The sequence below is a fragment of the Hippoglossus hippoglossus genome, chromosome 16, assembly GCF_009819705.1.
Source record: "Hippoglossus hippoglossus isolate fHipHip1 chromosome 16, fHipHip1.pri, whole genome shotgun sequence".
Classification (NCBI taxonomy): Eukaryota; Metazoa; Chordata; class Actinopteri; order Pleuronectiformes; family Pleuronectidae; genus Hippoglossus; species Hippoglossus hippoglossus.
In genome coordinates, this window is record NC_047166.1 from 12,235,844 (window position 1) to 12,251,438 (window position 15,595).

The 15,595-nt window shown below is 39.8% G+C and overlaps 2 protein-coding genes across 4 annotated transcripts; both read right to left on the reverse strand.

Annotated features, from left to right (window-relative positions):
* Window positions 1–163: 163 nt before the first annotated feature.
* Window positions 164–3,199, reverse strand: igflr1 (IGF-like family receptor 1). Of its 2 annotated transcripts, XM_034610614.1 has the most exons (8): window positions 3,003–3,199; window positions 2,725–2,917; window positions 2,070–2,097; window positions 1,460–1,556; window positions 1,295–1,375; window positions 1,061–1,156; window positions 233–594; window positions 169–191 (listed from the first exon to the last, which is right to left on the reverse strand). In XM_034610614.1, exons 1-7 carry the CDS (start codon window positions 3,082–3,084, stop codon window positions 269–271), a joined length of 903 nt encoding a protein of 300 aa, XP_034466505.1. In that variant the 5' UTR covers window positions 3,085–3,199; the 3' UTR covers window positions 169–191; window positions 233–268. The 2 variants fall into 2 exon arrangements, with proteins under 2 accessions (XP_034466504.1, XP_034466505.1); XM_034610613.1 differs by having other exon boundaries at window positions 164–594.
* A 5,258-nt stretch (window positions 3,200–8,457) lies between these two features.
* zbtb32 (zinc finger and BTB domain containing 32) lies at window positions 8,458–14,053 on the reverse strand. Of its 2 annotated transcripts, none has more exons than XM_034612007.1 (4): window positions 13,544–14,053; window positions 12,505–12,614; window positions 10,422–10,598; window positions 8,458–9,198 (listed from the first exon to the last, which is right to left on the reverse strand). In XM_034612007.1, exons 1-4 carry the CDS (start codon window positions 13,858–13,860, stop codon window positions 8,969–8,971), a joined length of 834 nt encoding a protein of 277 aa, XP_034467898.1. In that variant the 5' UTR covers window positions 13,861–14,053; the 3' UTR covers window positions 8,458–8,968. The 2 variants fall into 2 exon arrangements, with proteins under 2 accessions (XP_034467898.1, XP_034467897.1); XM_034612006.1 differs by having other exon boundaries at window positions 10,422–10,610.
* Window positions 14,054–15,595: the final 1,542 nt, after the last annotated feature.

Sequence of the window (15,595 nt, forward strand, 5' to 3'; positions counted from 1 at the left end):
ATCAGCTCAGCTTGCAGAGAGAAGGCACCTGTGGACAAAAGCGGCAGCTAATCAGACATGGCAGTATCTTTGTATCGACGCTGCCCAATCTGAGCCATTTGACATTTCTCACTCACTCAGGACAAAATCAAATGTGGTCAGAACCGGAGTTGTACCTCACCTTTTCCATTGTCTCTTTGAGTTAGAAGTTAACATTTAAAAGTGTTCATCTCACAGGAATGATTACATTTTTGCAGGCTGCATCTCTGAAGTCACCAGTGCAGGAAGACTACACGGGTGAATCGGGCAGTTCGAGTTGGGCGAGAACGGCGATTGCATCATTGCGCTCCATTTGACTGAGCAGCTTGGCCAGGTGTCCCACTGTCCAGTCAGGGTTGCTGCTGGTGACCCGCTCCAGCACGGCCTTCAGGGGGCTCTGGCTGTCCTTCATGGAGTAGGTGTAAGTGATCCAGGTGGAGGGGAAGGAGCACTGCGATGCTAGGTGCTTGGTGTTTTTCACTAATCCACTCTCCGGATCTAACAAAATCACCAACTCCTCCAAAACATCCAGGTTGTTCAGCACTGTCTGTAAAGGTGCTGCCAGGATGTCAGGACCTACAGAAAAAATGTGTACGCTGTTAACAATGATGGGTTGTAATACTGGTGATAAACACAATGGTTTGTGCAGCTAGGATGCTGATAAGCAGCCACTTTACATTACACAGGCTCCTACTCAGTTAATTGATACTTTTGAGGCCTGTCTCAGACATGCAGGGGTCTTTAAAACTTTAAACTTCTGGTATTTCTTTATGGTATTTTTCAACTTGGATCCTATGTCAATGTGGGTGAGATGAATGGCAATTGCTAAAAAGTTTGTCATGTATTTGTGACCGTGCCCTTGTGAGACCTGGGTTGGTGCAGGCAGGCCGAGGTGGAAACGTATCAGTGAGGGTGAAGTTGAAAAAAGAATGGAATTCCCCTTTAACATCATCACAGAAGATCATATCAAGAAAAGGTAGAAGTATTGGGAGTATTGCAGTATAGCAGTAGTTTTACATATTTTCCAGGAACTTCCACTCACTGAGAACGTCGTTGTTGCAGTCCGGAGCAGAGAGGGGAGCGAATCCTTCTTTAGCCAATGAAGACCTTTTGCTGAAATGCAGTACTGGGCGTCGACCTGCGTTCACCCCAAGCATGAAAAACACACGTTTGTAAACAACATCAGAACTGCTGTAAAATTACATCCTAACGTAAAAAACTCGTTCCACTTCCCTGCTCTTATCTCTATCTACAGCTTCCCTTTCAATATTCAAACCTTGGTTTCGCTTCATGTAGATGATGTAAGCAGATATCAACAAGAGCGTGATGCAAATCAGGATGGTTAATGGCACTGCCCCTGCACAAACCAAAAAGAAAGGGTTGAATTTAGACGTTGAAGAAATGAGTTCCTGTCGTGTAATCGAGAGAAATTTGAACTTACATATTACAACCGAACTAGAAGCTGCTGGAGTTGGGTTGAAGGTAGTTGTAAGAGCTCTCCGTGTTGGTGTAAACGTAGTATGTTGGATTGTTTGATTCTGAAAGGAAAACAGGGAACTTTTCGTGACAAATACATTCACCCCACACACAAGTTTCCAGATTCATCCATTCAAATTACCATCATATGTGAGTATTCTGTCTGGATGCGGTGAAAATATTTCTAAAACATTTTCTCTTGTGTTTTCCTTCAAATTATTCAAAGAGACGTACATGAGGGGGTCCCTGTCCCCGGGGGCCTCCTTGTTCTAAAGAGGAACTAAAGATTTTAAAACAACTTATATAACAACTTATATAACAACTTATGACTCATCCCATGAAATTGGGGTGATTTCAAAATGTTTTTATCATTTCCTGTTGGGAAATGAGATAATTTCCTGTCTTCTGCAGACTGAAGAGCACATGGAGAAGTTGCCTTTTCTATATAAAATATGTGAGAAGTTACAGGTTTACTGGTTTATTGTTGATTTAGCTGAAGAGAAACGCAGATAAAGTAAGTCAAATTAAAACTTAACACAATAGAGTTACACATGCCCAGAGTCAACTGTACTCACTTTGACAGGAACCTCTGTGGTCAAGCCTCTACAGAGAATCAGAGAGAAGACAAACACTGGGCTTTTACACTGTTAAACACACAACTTCCTAATTTGGCATTGTGTTTTGTGATTTGTCTTGTTTTTAGCTGTTGAGTCTTTTGATTTGATGTTGTGTTTGGGGGATCTTCCATTGTGTTTTCAATTTTTCCATAGTGTTTTTTTTTTCTTCGGTTGTGTTTTTTCTTCTCTATTGTTTTGTTGTTGTGTTTTGCCACGGTGTTTTTGTTATTTATTAAGTTTTGTGATTTGTTGTTGTGTTTTGTTTTGTTTGCATGAGTCATAGTGTTTTGTGATATGATTTGATGTGTTGTTTTGTTTAGTGGTTGTGTTTTGTGATTTGATGTGCTGTTTTGTTTAGTGGTTGCGTTTTGTGATTTGATGTGTTGTTTTGTTTTGTGGTTGTGTTTTGTGATTTGATGTGTTGTTTTGTTTAGTGGTTGCGTTTTGTGATTTGATGTGTTGTTTTGTTTAGTGGTTGTGTTTTGTGATTTGATGTGTTGTTTTGTGTTGTGGTTGTGTTCGGTACAGCTCTTCACTCTAGATAACTCGTCCCTTTATAAATGTATGAAGTTCTGAAGGTCTGCTGTGGGAGTGATGGATGTGTCTCGGTTACCTCGGCTTTTCACAGTCCGTGTCAGTAGTTGAGTTACAGGTCTTGATAACGTTACTTCCAGGCGGACATGAAGTGCACGGTACACACCGAGCTCTGCTGCCGTCATTGAAAAAGTTGTCCTCGCATTTTCTGTGCCGTACATCGTGCCTTCCTCCGGTGTCATCACGGCCACAGTTAGGATTGACTGCATGCCCTATGTCATTGACATAAAATATAACATACTATCATATCATACAATATAAAATAATGCAGTTTAACATGATATAATATCGACCTACCTGGTTTGAATTCACACGGCACACATGTTGCAGTAGTCCTGTCATAGTAAGTTAGGTCGTGGCATTTTTCTGAGTACCCCATCTCCTGAGCTCTGATCTGAACGTGTGTATATCTAAATTGGATATAATCTCAATGAATAAAACACCTGTTCTCTCCACGTGGCGCCTCCAGCTCCACACACACACGATGTGAAGTCGGACGAACCGCGGAAGGGTTTTAACAAGCGCTGCGAAATGTTGAAATGTCACCTGCATCGTCAACTTCCTCCCGACACAGAGACCAAATTAATCCTCATTATGTGGAAGTGCTGAGCAATTCTCTCTAAACATGACTCATCGTTGCAGAGGAGTGTGCTAAGGGTTTGAACATCCATACTAGTTGATATCTTTATCTACAGTGATAAATGTGTCTTTATTATTTCTTAGTTTAAAAGGTCAATTTTTTCCTCCTTAGTGAAGATTAAAGTTAAAAACCTTCATCAAACCTTGGGTAGATTCATTATGTGTTATTTTCTCTCTGTGCACAATGTATCTGAAATATATGGATATTGAGTCTTTGTCATATTGCTTTTGATGTGAATGATATTGTTGTATTGCTCAGCCTTATGGTGTGATGTGACAGCCAGGACTCATCCAGTAAAATGATGATGATCTTTGGGTCTGTGTGACAATTATGTTACATTTCTAATATTTTTTTAATGATATCTCTCTCGTGTTGTTCTTTCACATAACTAAGTAGAGGTGTAACACAAATTTGGCCTGAAGCCTCCCACACAGCAAAGTTGCTTTGGCCCAGATTTGGCCCACACTGTCATCCGGCTCACGTACGCGCTGGAACGATGTTTGTCTGTTTGCCAGATCCGGGCCACAAGGAAGCCATAGCAATACCGCAGTTCAAACAAAGGTGGCCTGAATTTGTTTAGTACTATTTGAACCATATTCACCACATGGGCCACTTTATGTTCACATTACACCCCTATGGGAGCACCGCATGTTTGCCAACAAAGGCCCACATTTGTTTTGGGATATTTGGGCCACATTTGTTGTTTTACAAGTCGGCCATTTAGGCTCACATGGATTGTGTTCTGGCCACAAAAAGGCCAGACGTGCTTTTTCCACACCACAGTTCAAATTGGACCAACCATGTTGAATAGTTACCCAATCATTTAGCATTTTCACTTCTTATATTGATTTCAGCTCTGAAGCAGGAGGATCATCGAGTCGATTTTATCATTTGTTTAAGGGAATTGAGGTCCGTTACTGATTATTTTTTAACTTCTACACATTTATATGATCAGCTGAGACACAAGTTTCATATATGTGAGAGTTTAACAGAGTCTGTGCCTTTACATTATTTTAGCTGTTAACAGCAGGTTGTGGTTTCCTCTTTGGCCTCATGTTGGTACTGTGCGTCACTTGTTCCAGGTAGTGGTTTCTATCTTGATGAGAGGTGGCATGTCTTCAACAAACACAAGCAAGTCTAGTTGCCAACTCCTGACCATTCAGTTGTGTGCCAGCGCCTCGGCTGACGCCAGAGCTACCTGCGTCTTTGTTATAAGTGTTTAGTTTTTTCACGTAACTGAGCCAAAAGTAAATGATGATTAATGTAATTTTTTCAAACAATGAATCACATCATTTAGAGGAGCAATTTCTGAATGTGAGCATGATGCTAATTACTTAGGGGAACTTGCGAAAACAACTGACAGATCAAACATGTGCTGATGTGGCAATGACAGTCAGTAGCTTCAGCATTGTATATATATAGCTATGAATTTGGGTCTAAAGATTATGTCAATTGCTTAACAGACCTTTAAAATAGCCAGCATGTATGTATGATAAATAACATCAGTTAAGTCAATCAATCAAATGTATATAAATATACAAACATGAACAGTAATAAAGGAAAACATTGACTATGAAAAGACTGTGAAAACATCCTAAACCAGGTAGGATGAACACAAAGTCGTCTAATTTCACTCTGTGTTTATATAAAGCTCCGCACTCAACGTCCAGCGCGCAAACAATAAAAAGGTGACAGCAAACTGTTAGAGGAGGACTCACCAATGACAAGAAATATTTCTAAAGCTGCACTGATGGATTCACACCGGACAGGCAAACAGGCAGGTTTACAACTGTACCAGTGAATGTAAAATGCAGTTGAAAGAAAAATATTACACGTAGACTAAATGAGCGCTTGTTAACAGACAAACTTACAATACAGAGAAAGCAAAGAGTGTAAAGGTGCAGCCTCCTCAGTCATATCAACACAGGCAAACAGCACTGACACAAACATCTGTCTGCAGTTTGAAGTATAATCTTTGACACGACTCCGACTCAAACACTTGTTGATGCTTGAACTTCATTTATACATCATCTGTGTTGTTTTTTCCTTATCCTCCTCTTTCTCTAATGTGGTTTTCTCTCATATCTGCAGACAGTGACTCAACTTTTTTCAGAACAGCTTCTGATGCAGCACACGAGGCTCATACATTTCCCACGCAAAGTACGAATGTTAAATCTCAACTTTTCAACAGACAGTTCCTGATAAGTCTTCCTCATCCTCTCTGGGGCAACCCACAGATTGTACTCATTGAGAATTGATTACTGCAGTCTTCATGAGGAGTCAGAGCCCGACTCATGAAGTCTGTAAACAAGTTCCCCATGGGACTTTCCAAAAGTTCAACAAGACGCACGCTCTGACGTTTGTACTAACATCAGCATGCAAACATGCTCACAATGACAATTCTTAAAGCCAGATGTTCAGCAGGTATTAAGTGTACACAATGTTCTTTGGTTCAGTATATTTACATGCTCATACTTTCTGAAGAGCAGTAAACACAAAGTAAAGCAGCAGCTCCTTTATAGGCTGATAAATTCCTCCTGCTTCTTCAGATAAATAGACTCTTTAAAACAAATCCTGGGATCAACGTTCCATGAGCTGGCAACGCTCAATATCTCTCTTTGTAGAGTATTTCTGGTTCACACAAGACAATGATGCTGCAGAAGGACGTTTTCACAGCATAGACGAAGGAAGGTCCATTGGAAGGACCTGTGGGAGATGAAGCACGTCCTTCCTTCAACCAAGAACCTCCAACAGTGGCTGAATCAAGATCCAACTTCAGCTACTATATACAGTGGATAAAATAAGTATTGAACACGTCACCATTTTTCTCAGTAAATATATTTCTAAAGGTGCTATTGACATGAAATCTTCACCAGATGTCGGTAACAACCCAAGTAATCCATACATACAAAGAAAACCAAACAAATAAGTTCAGAAATTAAGTTATGTGTAATAAAATGGAACGACACAGGGAAAAAGTGTTGAACACGCTTACTGAAATTTATTTAATACTTCTTACAAAAGCCTTTGTTGGTAATGACAGCTTCATTACCAACTGATCTTTAGTTCTTTCCATAGATTTTCTATTGGATTCAAGTCAGGTGATTGGCTGGGCCATTCTAGCAGCTTTATTTTCTTGCTGAAATGTCCACCCTCGCTTCATCTTCATCATCCTGGTAGATGGCCGCAGATTTTTATCAAGAATTTCTCGGTACATTTTTCCATTCATCCTTCCTTCAATTATACGAAGTTTGCCAGTGCCGTATGCTGAAACACAGCCCCACACCATGATGTTCCCACCTCCAAACTTCCCTGTTGGTATGGTGTTTTGGGGGTGATGCGCAGTGCCATTTGACCTCCAAACATGGTGTGTATTATGGCATCCAAAGAGTTCAATTTTGGTCTCATCTGACCAGACTATATTCTCCCAGTATTTCACAGGCTTGTCTAAATGTTGTGCAGCAAACTTTAAACGAGCTTCAACATGCTTTTTCTTAAGCAATGGAGTCTTGCGTGGCGAGCGTGCATACAGGCCACGGCGGTTGAATGCATTACTTATTGTTTTCTTTGAAACAATTGTACCTGCTAATTCCAGGTCTTTCTGAAGCTCTCCACAAGTGGCCCTTGGCTCTTGGACAACTCTTCTGATAATTCTTTTCAATCCTCTGTCAGAAATCTTGCGAGGAGCACCTGGTCGTGGCCGGTTTATGGGGAAATGATGTTCCTTCCACTTCCGGATAATGGCCCCAACAGTGCTCACTGGAACATTCAGAAGTTTAGAAATCCTTCTGTAACCAATGCCATCAGTATGTGTTGCAACAATAAGGTTGCGAAGGTCTTGCACCTTTAGAAATATATTTACTGAGAAAAATGGTGACGTGTTCAATACTTATTTTACCTGCTGTAAGTCTAAGTATGAGTATACTGAAACTCCACGGAGCAACTATAGAAATAAAGAGAACTGCAACCAGTGCCTTGACTTCCGGAACATATTTCAAGGACACCATTTGGACAGATTAGCAGCTTCAGTTTCAGACATGTGAAACTGAAGCAGACAAGTGAAAGTGCAACAGCTGAGGGCACCACAATCCTCCTGCTTTATTTTATTTTATTCCTCATTTCATTGCTATATTGTTTTTATTTATTCTTGTTAATTAAGTGTATTGTTAAGCACCTTGTATTCCAGCCTTTGTTTTCAACCCTCTAAAGCTGAAATCTTGACTGTTTACAGTGTGAAGACTTGAAAGATAGGGATATCATGTGGCCAATGATGTGTACCTCAGTTTAAAGACGGTGGTGCGTTCAAGATCTTTGACTGATTTAACACAAATATTCACGTCCATCTCATTATTTTACGCACAGGCATGATGTGTGAGGCTGAAACATCTTATATTGATGCAGAGAGAAAAGGTCCGATGTCCTCTGCTCCTCCAGCTCTTCTTTGAACATTGAACAACACGTGTCTGATAAAACAAAAATCATTGTTTATTTTCATTTGAATTCATTTAAACCTATAAATGAAAGATGTTGACACATTAACTTATTTATCTTCTACCTCACACACATGAAACCAGCAAATAATCTTCAGTGGAAACAGGCCCCCGAACCCCACTGAGAGCTCCAGTCTCATGTAACTGTGTGTGGTGCAACTACAGAGGTATGACAGTTGTGAAATAGAGTAACACTTTACTTTTGAGACACACACTACTGTATATCCATGTGTTTGAGGATAAATGCAGGCAGTGAATGATAATAATATAATAAAATAAAATACTGAACTAGTCCTTGTCACTAAAGAAGCTCATTTATTCTCATCTCGACCCATTAGAACAACCTCACACACAACATTCCTTATTTCTTGTGTTATACGTAAATACAGCAAATTATTGTGTGGAATTTGACTGACTTTGGTAACACAAACAGTGTCAAGGCTCACGGCCGTGTTCTCGAATGCTCATGAAGACTCTCATCACTCAAAGGGTTAGAATAAATTCATGTTTTTGAAGGATGGACTCAATACATAGAATGAGATCATATTAATATCACATTGGGTATGAAAATAGGTGAATCTAGCATGAAATGTCCTGCAATTAATAAGAAATCTGTTTTTTATCCTGCTGCAAATATGACCTCTCAGCCACTGGTCCCTTTTTGACCTGCTGCTTTAGAGCAATTTTGCAGAAAATAAAAAGGTTGTTACAGTTGTTCCCCTCATGAGGGCGCTATCAACCCGGATCTAACTTACCCAGTTTATACAACTGGTCCAGTGATTTTGAAAGTACAGGGAAGACGTCGGTGTCATTGGATGAAGACGAGCTGTCTATGTGGCTTTAATGCGCAAACATGACCTAAAGTGAAATAGTAAACCCTGTGTGCTCCTGTTGGAACGTGCATGGAGAAGTTATTGCTACAATAAAGCCCTGGTTTGTGACCCTCGTGCATTATGACCTCAGAACTGTGGTCAGTGGTGTTAAAGGACCTTCTCACACAACATCATGAGTTGATCCAGTAAAACAGATTCTTATCTCCGTGACTCAAATATATTGAAGCTACACGAGAGCCACAAACTAAAGCCACACTTTATGAGAACTTTGTGCAGATGGAGGTGTCTGTGGGGCGTGGCTCAGATGTGGGAGGTGTACAGGTAAGTGCTGTTGATGTTCCAGTCAGGGGGGAAGTCTTGCACTGCGTGGCTCTTGACATGTCTGTGCATGGCGACCAGACTGCTGCAGAACTCCAGGCACACCGTGCACTGGTAGGGCGCAGCCCCGCCGTGAGTTCTCAGGTGCTTGATCATGGCTGAGTAGTCTCGTGAGCGCTGACCACACAGACGACATTCGAAGGGCTTCTCCCCTGGAGGCAGAGAGAAGAGAGAACAGAGGCCCACAGAAAGAAAGATCAATATTCTGTTATATTAAATGGATGGAATGTATCCAGTCAAATGTTTCCTATTTAGAGCTCAACTGGTGAGTAAAATTGACTAAATTGGGGTCACAGTTATGTTCATTAAACAGTTACACACCTTCGGTGTATGTTCCATTATGTCAGATCTCCTTTATGATGACATATTAATTTAATAAAAACTAAATTGATAGACATATAATTTTGAAAAATATTTAATAAATAAAGTACAAGTTAATATATCAAATAAATAAAAAATAAATAAACACGAATGTAATAGTAGTTAGTTACTGTAGTTTTCTGGTTACTAGTTTATTATTATGATTATATTCATACTAAATTTGTTACATGATAAGTTGTCTCATATTAACTTATAATAAAGTTTATTGTATAAATAATTAATTCATCATACACATAATATATTATGATAGTATATATTTATACAAATAAATGTAGATTTAATATATATATATGTTATTTATATAATGTAGTATTGAAATACTATATATACAATTATTATTAGTATTATTATAATTATATATGTATATACATATGTACACACACACATATATATATGTATATATACATATATATTATATATATAAATACTGGGTCACTATCTATTTCCTCAATTTCTATTTTGAAGGCCTTTATTGAGCACTGCTTCTGTGGTTGTGGGTGTTTAATAATTGGATTTTACTGTTGTATGGTAAAAAAGTTGGTAAAACACACAGGCTTCTACCTCGAGTCACTTTCAAGTCTGCAAGTTTCAACTTTCTGTAGAGTGAGTTTTAAATGACTCTGCTTTCATTTGTGCGTCCATGTTAACAACTAACCTGTCTCTGCCCTGTCTGGCTTTAAAGACTCATTGACTTAATGGGCCACAGACCTAATCTACTATACTCACTTTTCAGCATTTTAACATGAGTGGCTGTTTAAAGTCACAGTGCACTAATGCATTTGGCCCATTTGACTTCACTTTAACTGGATGTTTGACCAAACTACATAAATATATAACATTTTGAAATTCCCTTATGGATTGTTTGTGAGGTTTAACTCTAGTGTTCCACAACGTAGAACAAAGATGATCAGCCATCATTGTATGAAATCATAGTGTTTTATTCTAGTGACTTGAATAGACAGTGAAAAGTAAAAAAAAAAAAGGTAGTGTTTACCGGTGTGAACTCGGTGGTGTGTGTCCAGTTGATGTTTCAGACTGAACTTTTTGGGGCAGTGTTTGCACTGGTAGGGTTTGTCTCCACTTGTTGATTGTCGCTCTAGATGATTGGACGGCGGCACGCGTTGCACAACATCTCCTCTTCCACAGAAGTGACACCCTGCACAGGCCTCACCTGTGCAAAGGGGTGAAACAAGGGAAGGTGTGAATGTTGTGGTCGACACAGTGACCTGACTGAAAAACACCACCACAGTTGTTCTGTTTGTTGCCGTACTTGAGTCCTTTTTTGATTTTCACTTTAAAAGGCAAGTGTTCAACCAAAGGGCAAGGTGAGGATTTTCTTTAAAAAAGTTTAAAGTATTTGAAGTAAAAGTACTTGCTGAGTGTAGCCTGTTCCGCATTGCAACGTCAGTACTACTTCATTATAGCTGAGTCTCAGTGGTGACCCCTTCTGAATCCAGTTCAGGTGTTTCTTCAGTGATTCTGCCGCAGGAGGCGGGGTCTAATGTAACCTGCCCGCTCTGATTGGATCAATGGACCCTCTTTCGTTATTGATTACTTTTAACAATCTTAAAAACAATATGAACGTGTAACAGTAAAAGTAGTGGGGTAGAAGGTGCAGATATTTGCTGATGAAAGTACCTGAAAGTAAATAAAGTACAAATACATGAAAAATGTACTTAAGTACAGTGAGTATATAGTATATAGTAGTAAGTAACTGAATTAATTTTTAAGCCTCAATGTTGAGACTGATTAATGAGTCAATTGAAAAAAATTTGATAGTCAATAGTCAAAGTCCCGATCTCCATTTTTTAAATGTGATGCTTTCCAGCCAGTCAGTTTATAAACTGAATACCACAGAGGTTTGGACTGTCGGTTAAATAAAACAAGACCTTTCATTTAATCACTTTGGACTCTTCAAACCAGTGGAAACAATCAATCACTTGAGAAAATAATCAGCAGATTGATCAACAATGGAAGTCATTAGTTGTTGCAGTTATTAAACCATTTGTAGTTTTCAGACCAGCTAAAGTTGACAGTGACAACTTAATTAAAGTTTACTCCATGAGCTTCAGAGTAATTTATCAGTAAGATGTACAACATTTTAAACAGATGCACACTCTTCAGATGCTCGTCTATTTTAGGGTTACATCCTGTTGCAAGACAATGAATTCAGTCTGTATGAAGTTACTTTCCTGTCAGTCAGCATGCACGTTGTCTGCAGCCACGTATGTTAGCGATTGTTTAAAAATACAAAGGTGTGACTTTGAGGTTGAGGTAGCGACTCCAGACTCTTTCGGTACCTTATACATATTTTTTTTTTAAGGTTTCAAGCAAAAGCCTGGGCCCCTTCGTATAGACAGGATGCAGAAATAAGAAGCTGGTGTACTGTAGTAGAGGAAAATGACAGAATAAACCACAACTATTGAACACCCACCACTGTCTAATATTTCTCTCTGTATAAGACCAAACATATTATATAAACATCACTTTAACTTCCAATGCCCTTATCAGCATGCACTGACATGATTTCAGAAAATTCTTCATTTATGCTCTTTTTGTTTATGTTTCTCATTTTATATAATTATGTTTCAGATCCTGTACTAGAGGCTAATTTACCGCATTGCTTGTAAAGCACAGTCTTAATGCAATCTTTTGACGTATGAACATAATGTTCGTGAGTCAGATTACACATTACAAAAAGGATCCCACACACATCCACAACAGACTATTTTATTTTATTGGACTGCCTGAAATTCTATATAAGAATTTATCATAAGATGAATAGTTTTTTTTCTAGTAGCCAAACCGCTGTTGCGATGCAGTACATACTGTACTGCATGTATGTCGCTGTATCTAGTAACCACACTACTGCTCCTTCTGCACCATGCTCTCAAAACCACAACTCTCTTCATCACTTTCCATTGCGTAGCTAAGTATCTCGAGGAGTCAGGGGTCAGGACAAGAAGCGTCTTGTACTGACTTGTTAAATTGATCATTTCTATGCAGAATAACCCTCATTACAGCCTTGATCTTACTGTATATATTGAATCTGTTGGTTTTTACGATCATATCAATACCTGTTGCCGAGGAGGCTGATTCCTGCTGCGCTGGATCACCAAGGTGACGTGTCTTGCACTCCCTGCAGTCTGTAACTTTCTCCGCTCTGTCTTTGGGCACTTGAGGGAAACTTTGGGAAAGAAATGGTTTTCTAATGCAACCGTCATACAAATCTGCACAAATCTGCACAAATCTGCACAAATCTCACCTGTTACAATAACAAAGAAATTCTTTTATTTGTGTGACAAATAGGTACTTTAAATATACAGCAAGTAAAAGTATTATAGAGTAAATATGTTATCCTCGAACACCCTTTATTCCCCCAACCAGCATATTTTAAGTAAAAATGTCATTAACACTACTCTAGAAGGAGTGGTATAACGAAATGACGTTGATGAATAGCTTTTTTTTATTTCCACAAAGAACCATAGATGGCAACTTCTTGCGGTTAATTTGTGGCCAAACACTGAAGTTTATGTTAGTGGGTGGAAAAATCTTGAATTCTGCAAAGGAGGGGAGAAATTTAGGGGGCCCCCCTCGTATCACTGTTCAGTTACACTGTGTGGAACACTGCACAATATACAGTGCATTGACTTGAAACAAGTTAAATCAACCAAAAACAGAGTCAAATTGTTTTTTAACACTATTTAGCTCCACGAAAAGTGTGATGTGTAAAAGATAAATAAATATAAATAAATGCAATGACTTGAATTTAGATGATTAGAAATTATTATTTTATTCTATTTTATTATAATTATTGAATTAATTTGTATATCTTGGTCTGAAAACCAGGATTACGGTGATCGTTCTGAAGAGTCTGACTGACTTGGGGCTGACAGTGAAGGGTTAACAGGTGAAACTGCTGCAGCTGGAAAGTGCAGGAGGCTCGATCACACACATCTATACCCAGACAGCAGTGAGTCAGGTGGTGCAGCTGTCGCAAGGGAACAACTGAGCAAACTGGGGGATTCTAAATGAGTGTGAGAGGAAAAATAGGGAGACACTGATTGAGAATAAAGAAGCTGGACTTTCCCAAATCGTGTCCAAGCGCTAACTCACCTCTGCTCGACGCTCTGCACAGCCCCGTGAAACGCTCTCTGGCTGGATTTCTTTGTTTTTAGCAGGCCTTGCTTGATGATGCTGCCCATCCCTGTGGAGCCAGTGTAAAGGTTTTGTGCACAGTGTGGATAAAGGCCGGAGTGGCCCATCACAGAGTGGTGGACTCGGTTTTGAAAATGGGGGCTCAGCAGTGGGAACATGTGGGGAGCAGAGAGGGAGAATGGGTATGCTACTGAAGACTGATTAGGGGACTGTGCACTAAAGAAGTTTGAGTAGTTCTCTGCTATCTTCCTCAGGGTGCTCACAGAGTTCCACATGTTTGCAGAGAAGGTCCAGGGAGAGGAGGAGGAGGAGGAGGAGGAGGGGGGGGAGCTGGTGATAACACTGTTGTGGGGTGCTGCTGACAGAGGGGACAGTCTCGGCTTCTTTCTTGAGGATGGTGATCTGCTGTGGTTCTCAGCAGATTCAGGGGGTGAATGATTCTCTGCGACAATGCTGTTGCTTGTTTTCTCCTCTCGAACCGGACTTCCTTTTCTCTTTGCTACCATGTCCTTTGCACTTTTTTTTTCTTCTTTGACATCTTTGGTCTCTCCTCTCTCCTCCTCCTTCCTGGCTCTGTGGTCGAGGGTGTCCAACTGTTTCCGGCACTGGTCCTCCAGCGGCCGCATCTCCAGCAGCTGAGCGGCTCTCAGCAGCAGGTACAGGTCTTCCACGGACACCTCTACAGCCTGGGTGTAGGTGAAGTCCAGGACCTGCTGGAAGGTGCGTGGTGAGAAATACTCCAGAGTAAAGTGGGCCGGGCTGTCTGTGTCAGCCTGGGCCAGCTGCTGCGCCAGTCTTCTGCTCGCACAGGCCAGCACCAGTCGATGAGCCCTGAATGTGTGACTCTTCACTGAGATGATGGCATCGCAGAGTGACCCTGAGCGACGTAAGGCGTCCGCCTGCTGCAGGAAGTGGAAATATTGTGTGTTGTTGATTCGGAACATTTCTGAAGTTTGTAGAAATACTGTTGGAGAGAAAAAAAATCCAGAGCAAGATAACATTAGATTATGCCCACACTGTGGTTACAATAGTTACATTATCAGTATTTGCCTGCCTGTTACCAGGAATGTGACATCTGTAGATGTGCTAGATGTACTAACCCCAACCCAGTGTGAAAATCCCTTTTCAAATCAGCAGCAGGAATTGGCTTCAGATGAACTGATGAAATGTTTCTCTGTTTTTCTTTTCTCGAGTGGGCAGAGCGTACTTCAGCTACTTTGCAAAACACAAGAGATTTTTTATTTTAAAGCAAATAACAACCCCAAAAATAAATGTAAATCTTCGCAAATAGTAGAATGCAAACAATTTCCTTTTTATTAGATCATCAATCCCTCAGAGAAATGTCCCTCAGTAGCAGTTTTGTCTGATGTTGTGTCTGGTCGACGGGTGGAAATGTACTTTTTGATATTCGTCGCTCACATACACACTTTAAAAGCCACAAAGCCCTAACAGTACATGAAACCATGACTAATGACTGTACACATGAGTAAACATGAGTAAAGGTTAAACATCAACTACAGTGCCGCTGTATTTGGGCACCACAAACATCAGAAAGACAAGCGTGTGCAGAGGTGGAATATGTAAATTTGTAAGTCTGTTACAGAGACGTTTTACATCTATGACAACACTGTGAATGAAAACACTGTAGTTGTAGGTTGAAGCTAATGGACGCCTGAGAAGTTTTCATTTAGTCTGAAGTCTAAAATGAACTTTTGTTGTCAAACAAATTCATTTATTTAAGTTATAAAAAAAGACCATTTATTCAAAATTATTTCTAAACTAATGTAATTATAAAAAAAAGAGACATGTTTAATTTAATTGCAGCTTTTTGTAATATGTTTGTCCCAGATGTTAATTTTATGTATTTGGTTGGGTATAGATATGGGTAGCTCCTGAGTGAAGTAGAAAATCACTTCTAAATGGAACGGAATTCATATGGTATTAATGCCAATGGAAATTCATATGAAAATTGAGTATGCGTCACTGAGTGAAAACGGCATTCAGGAACTT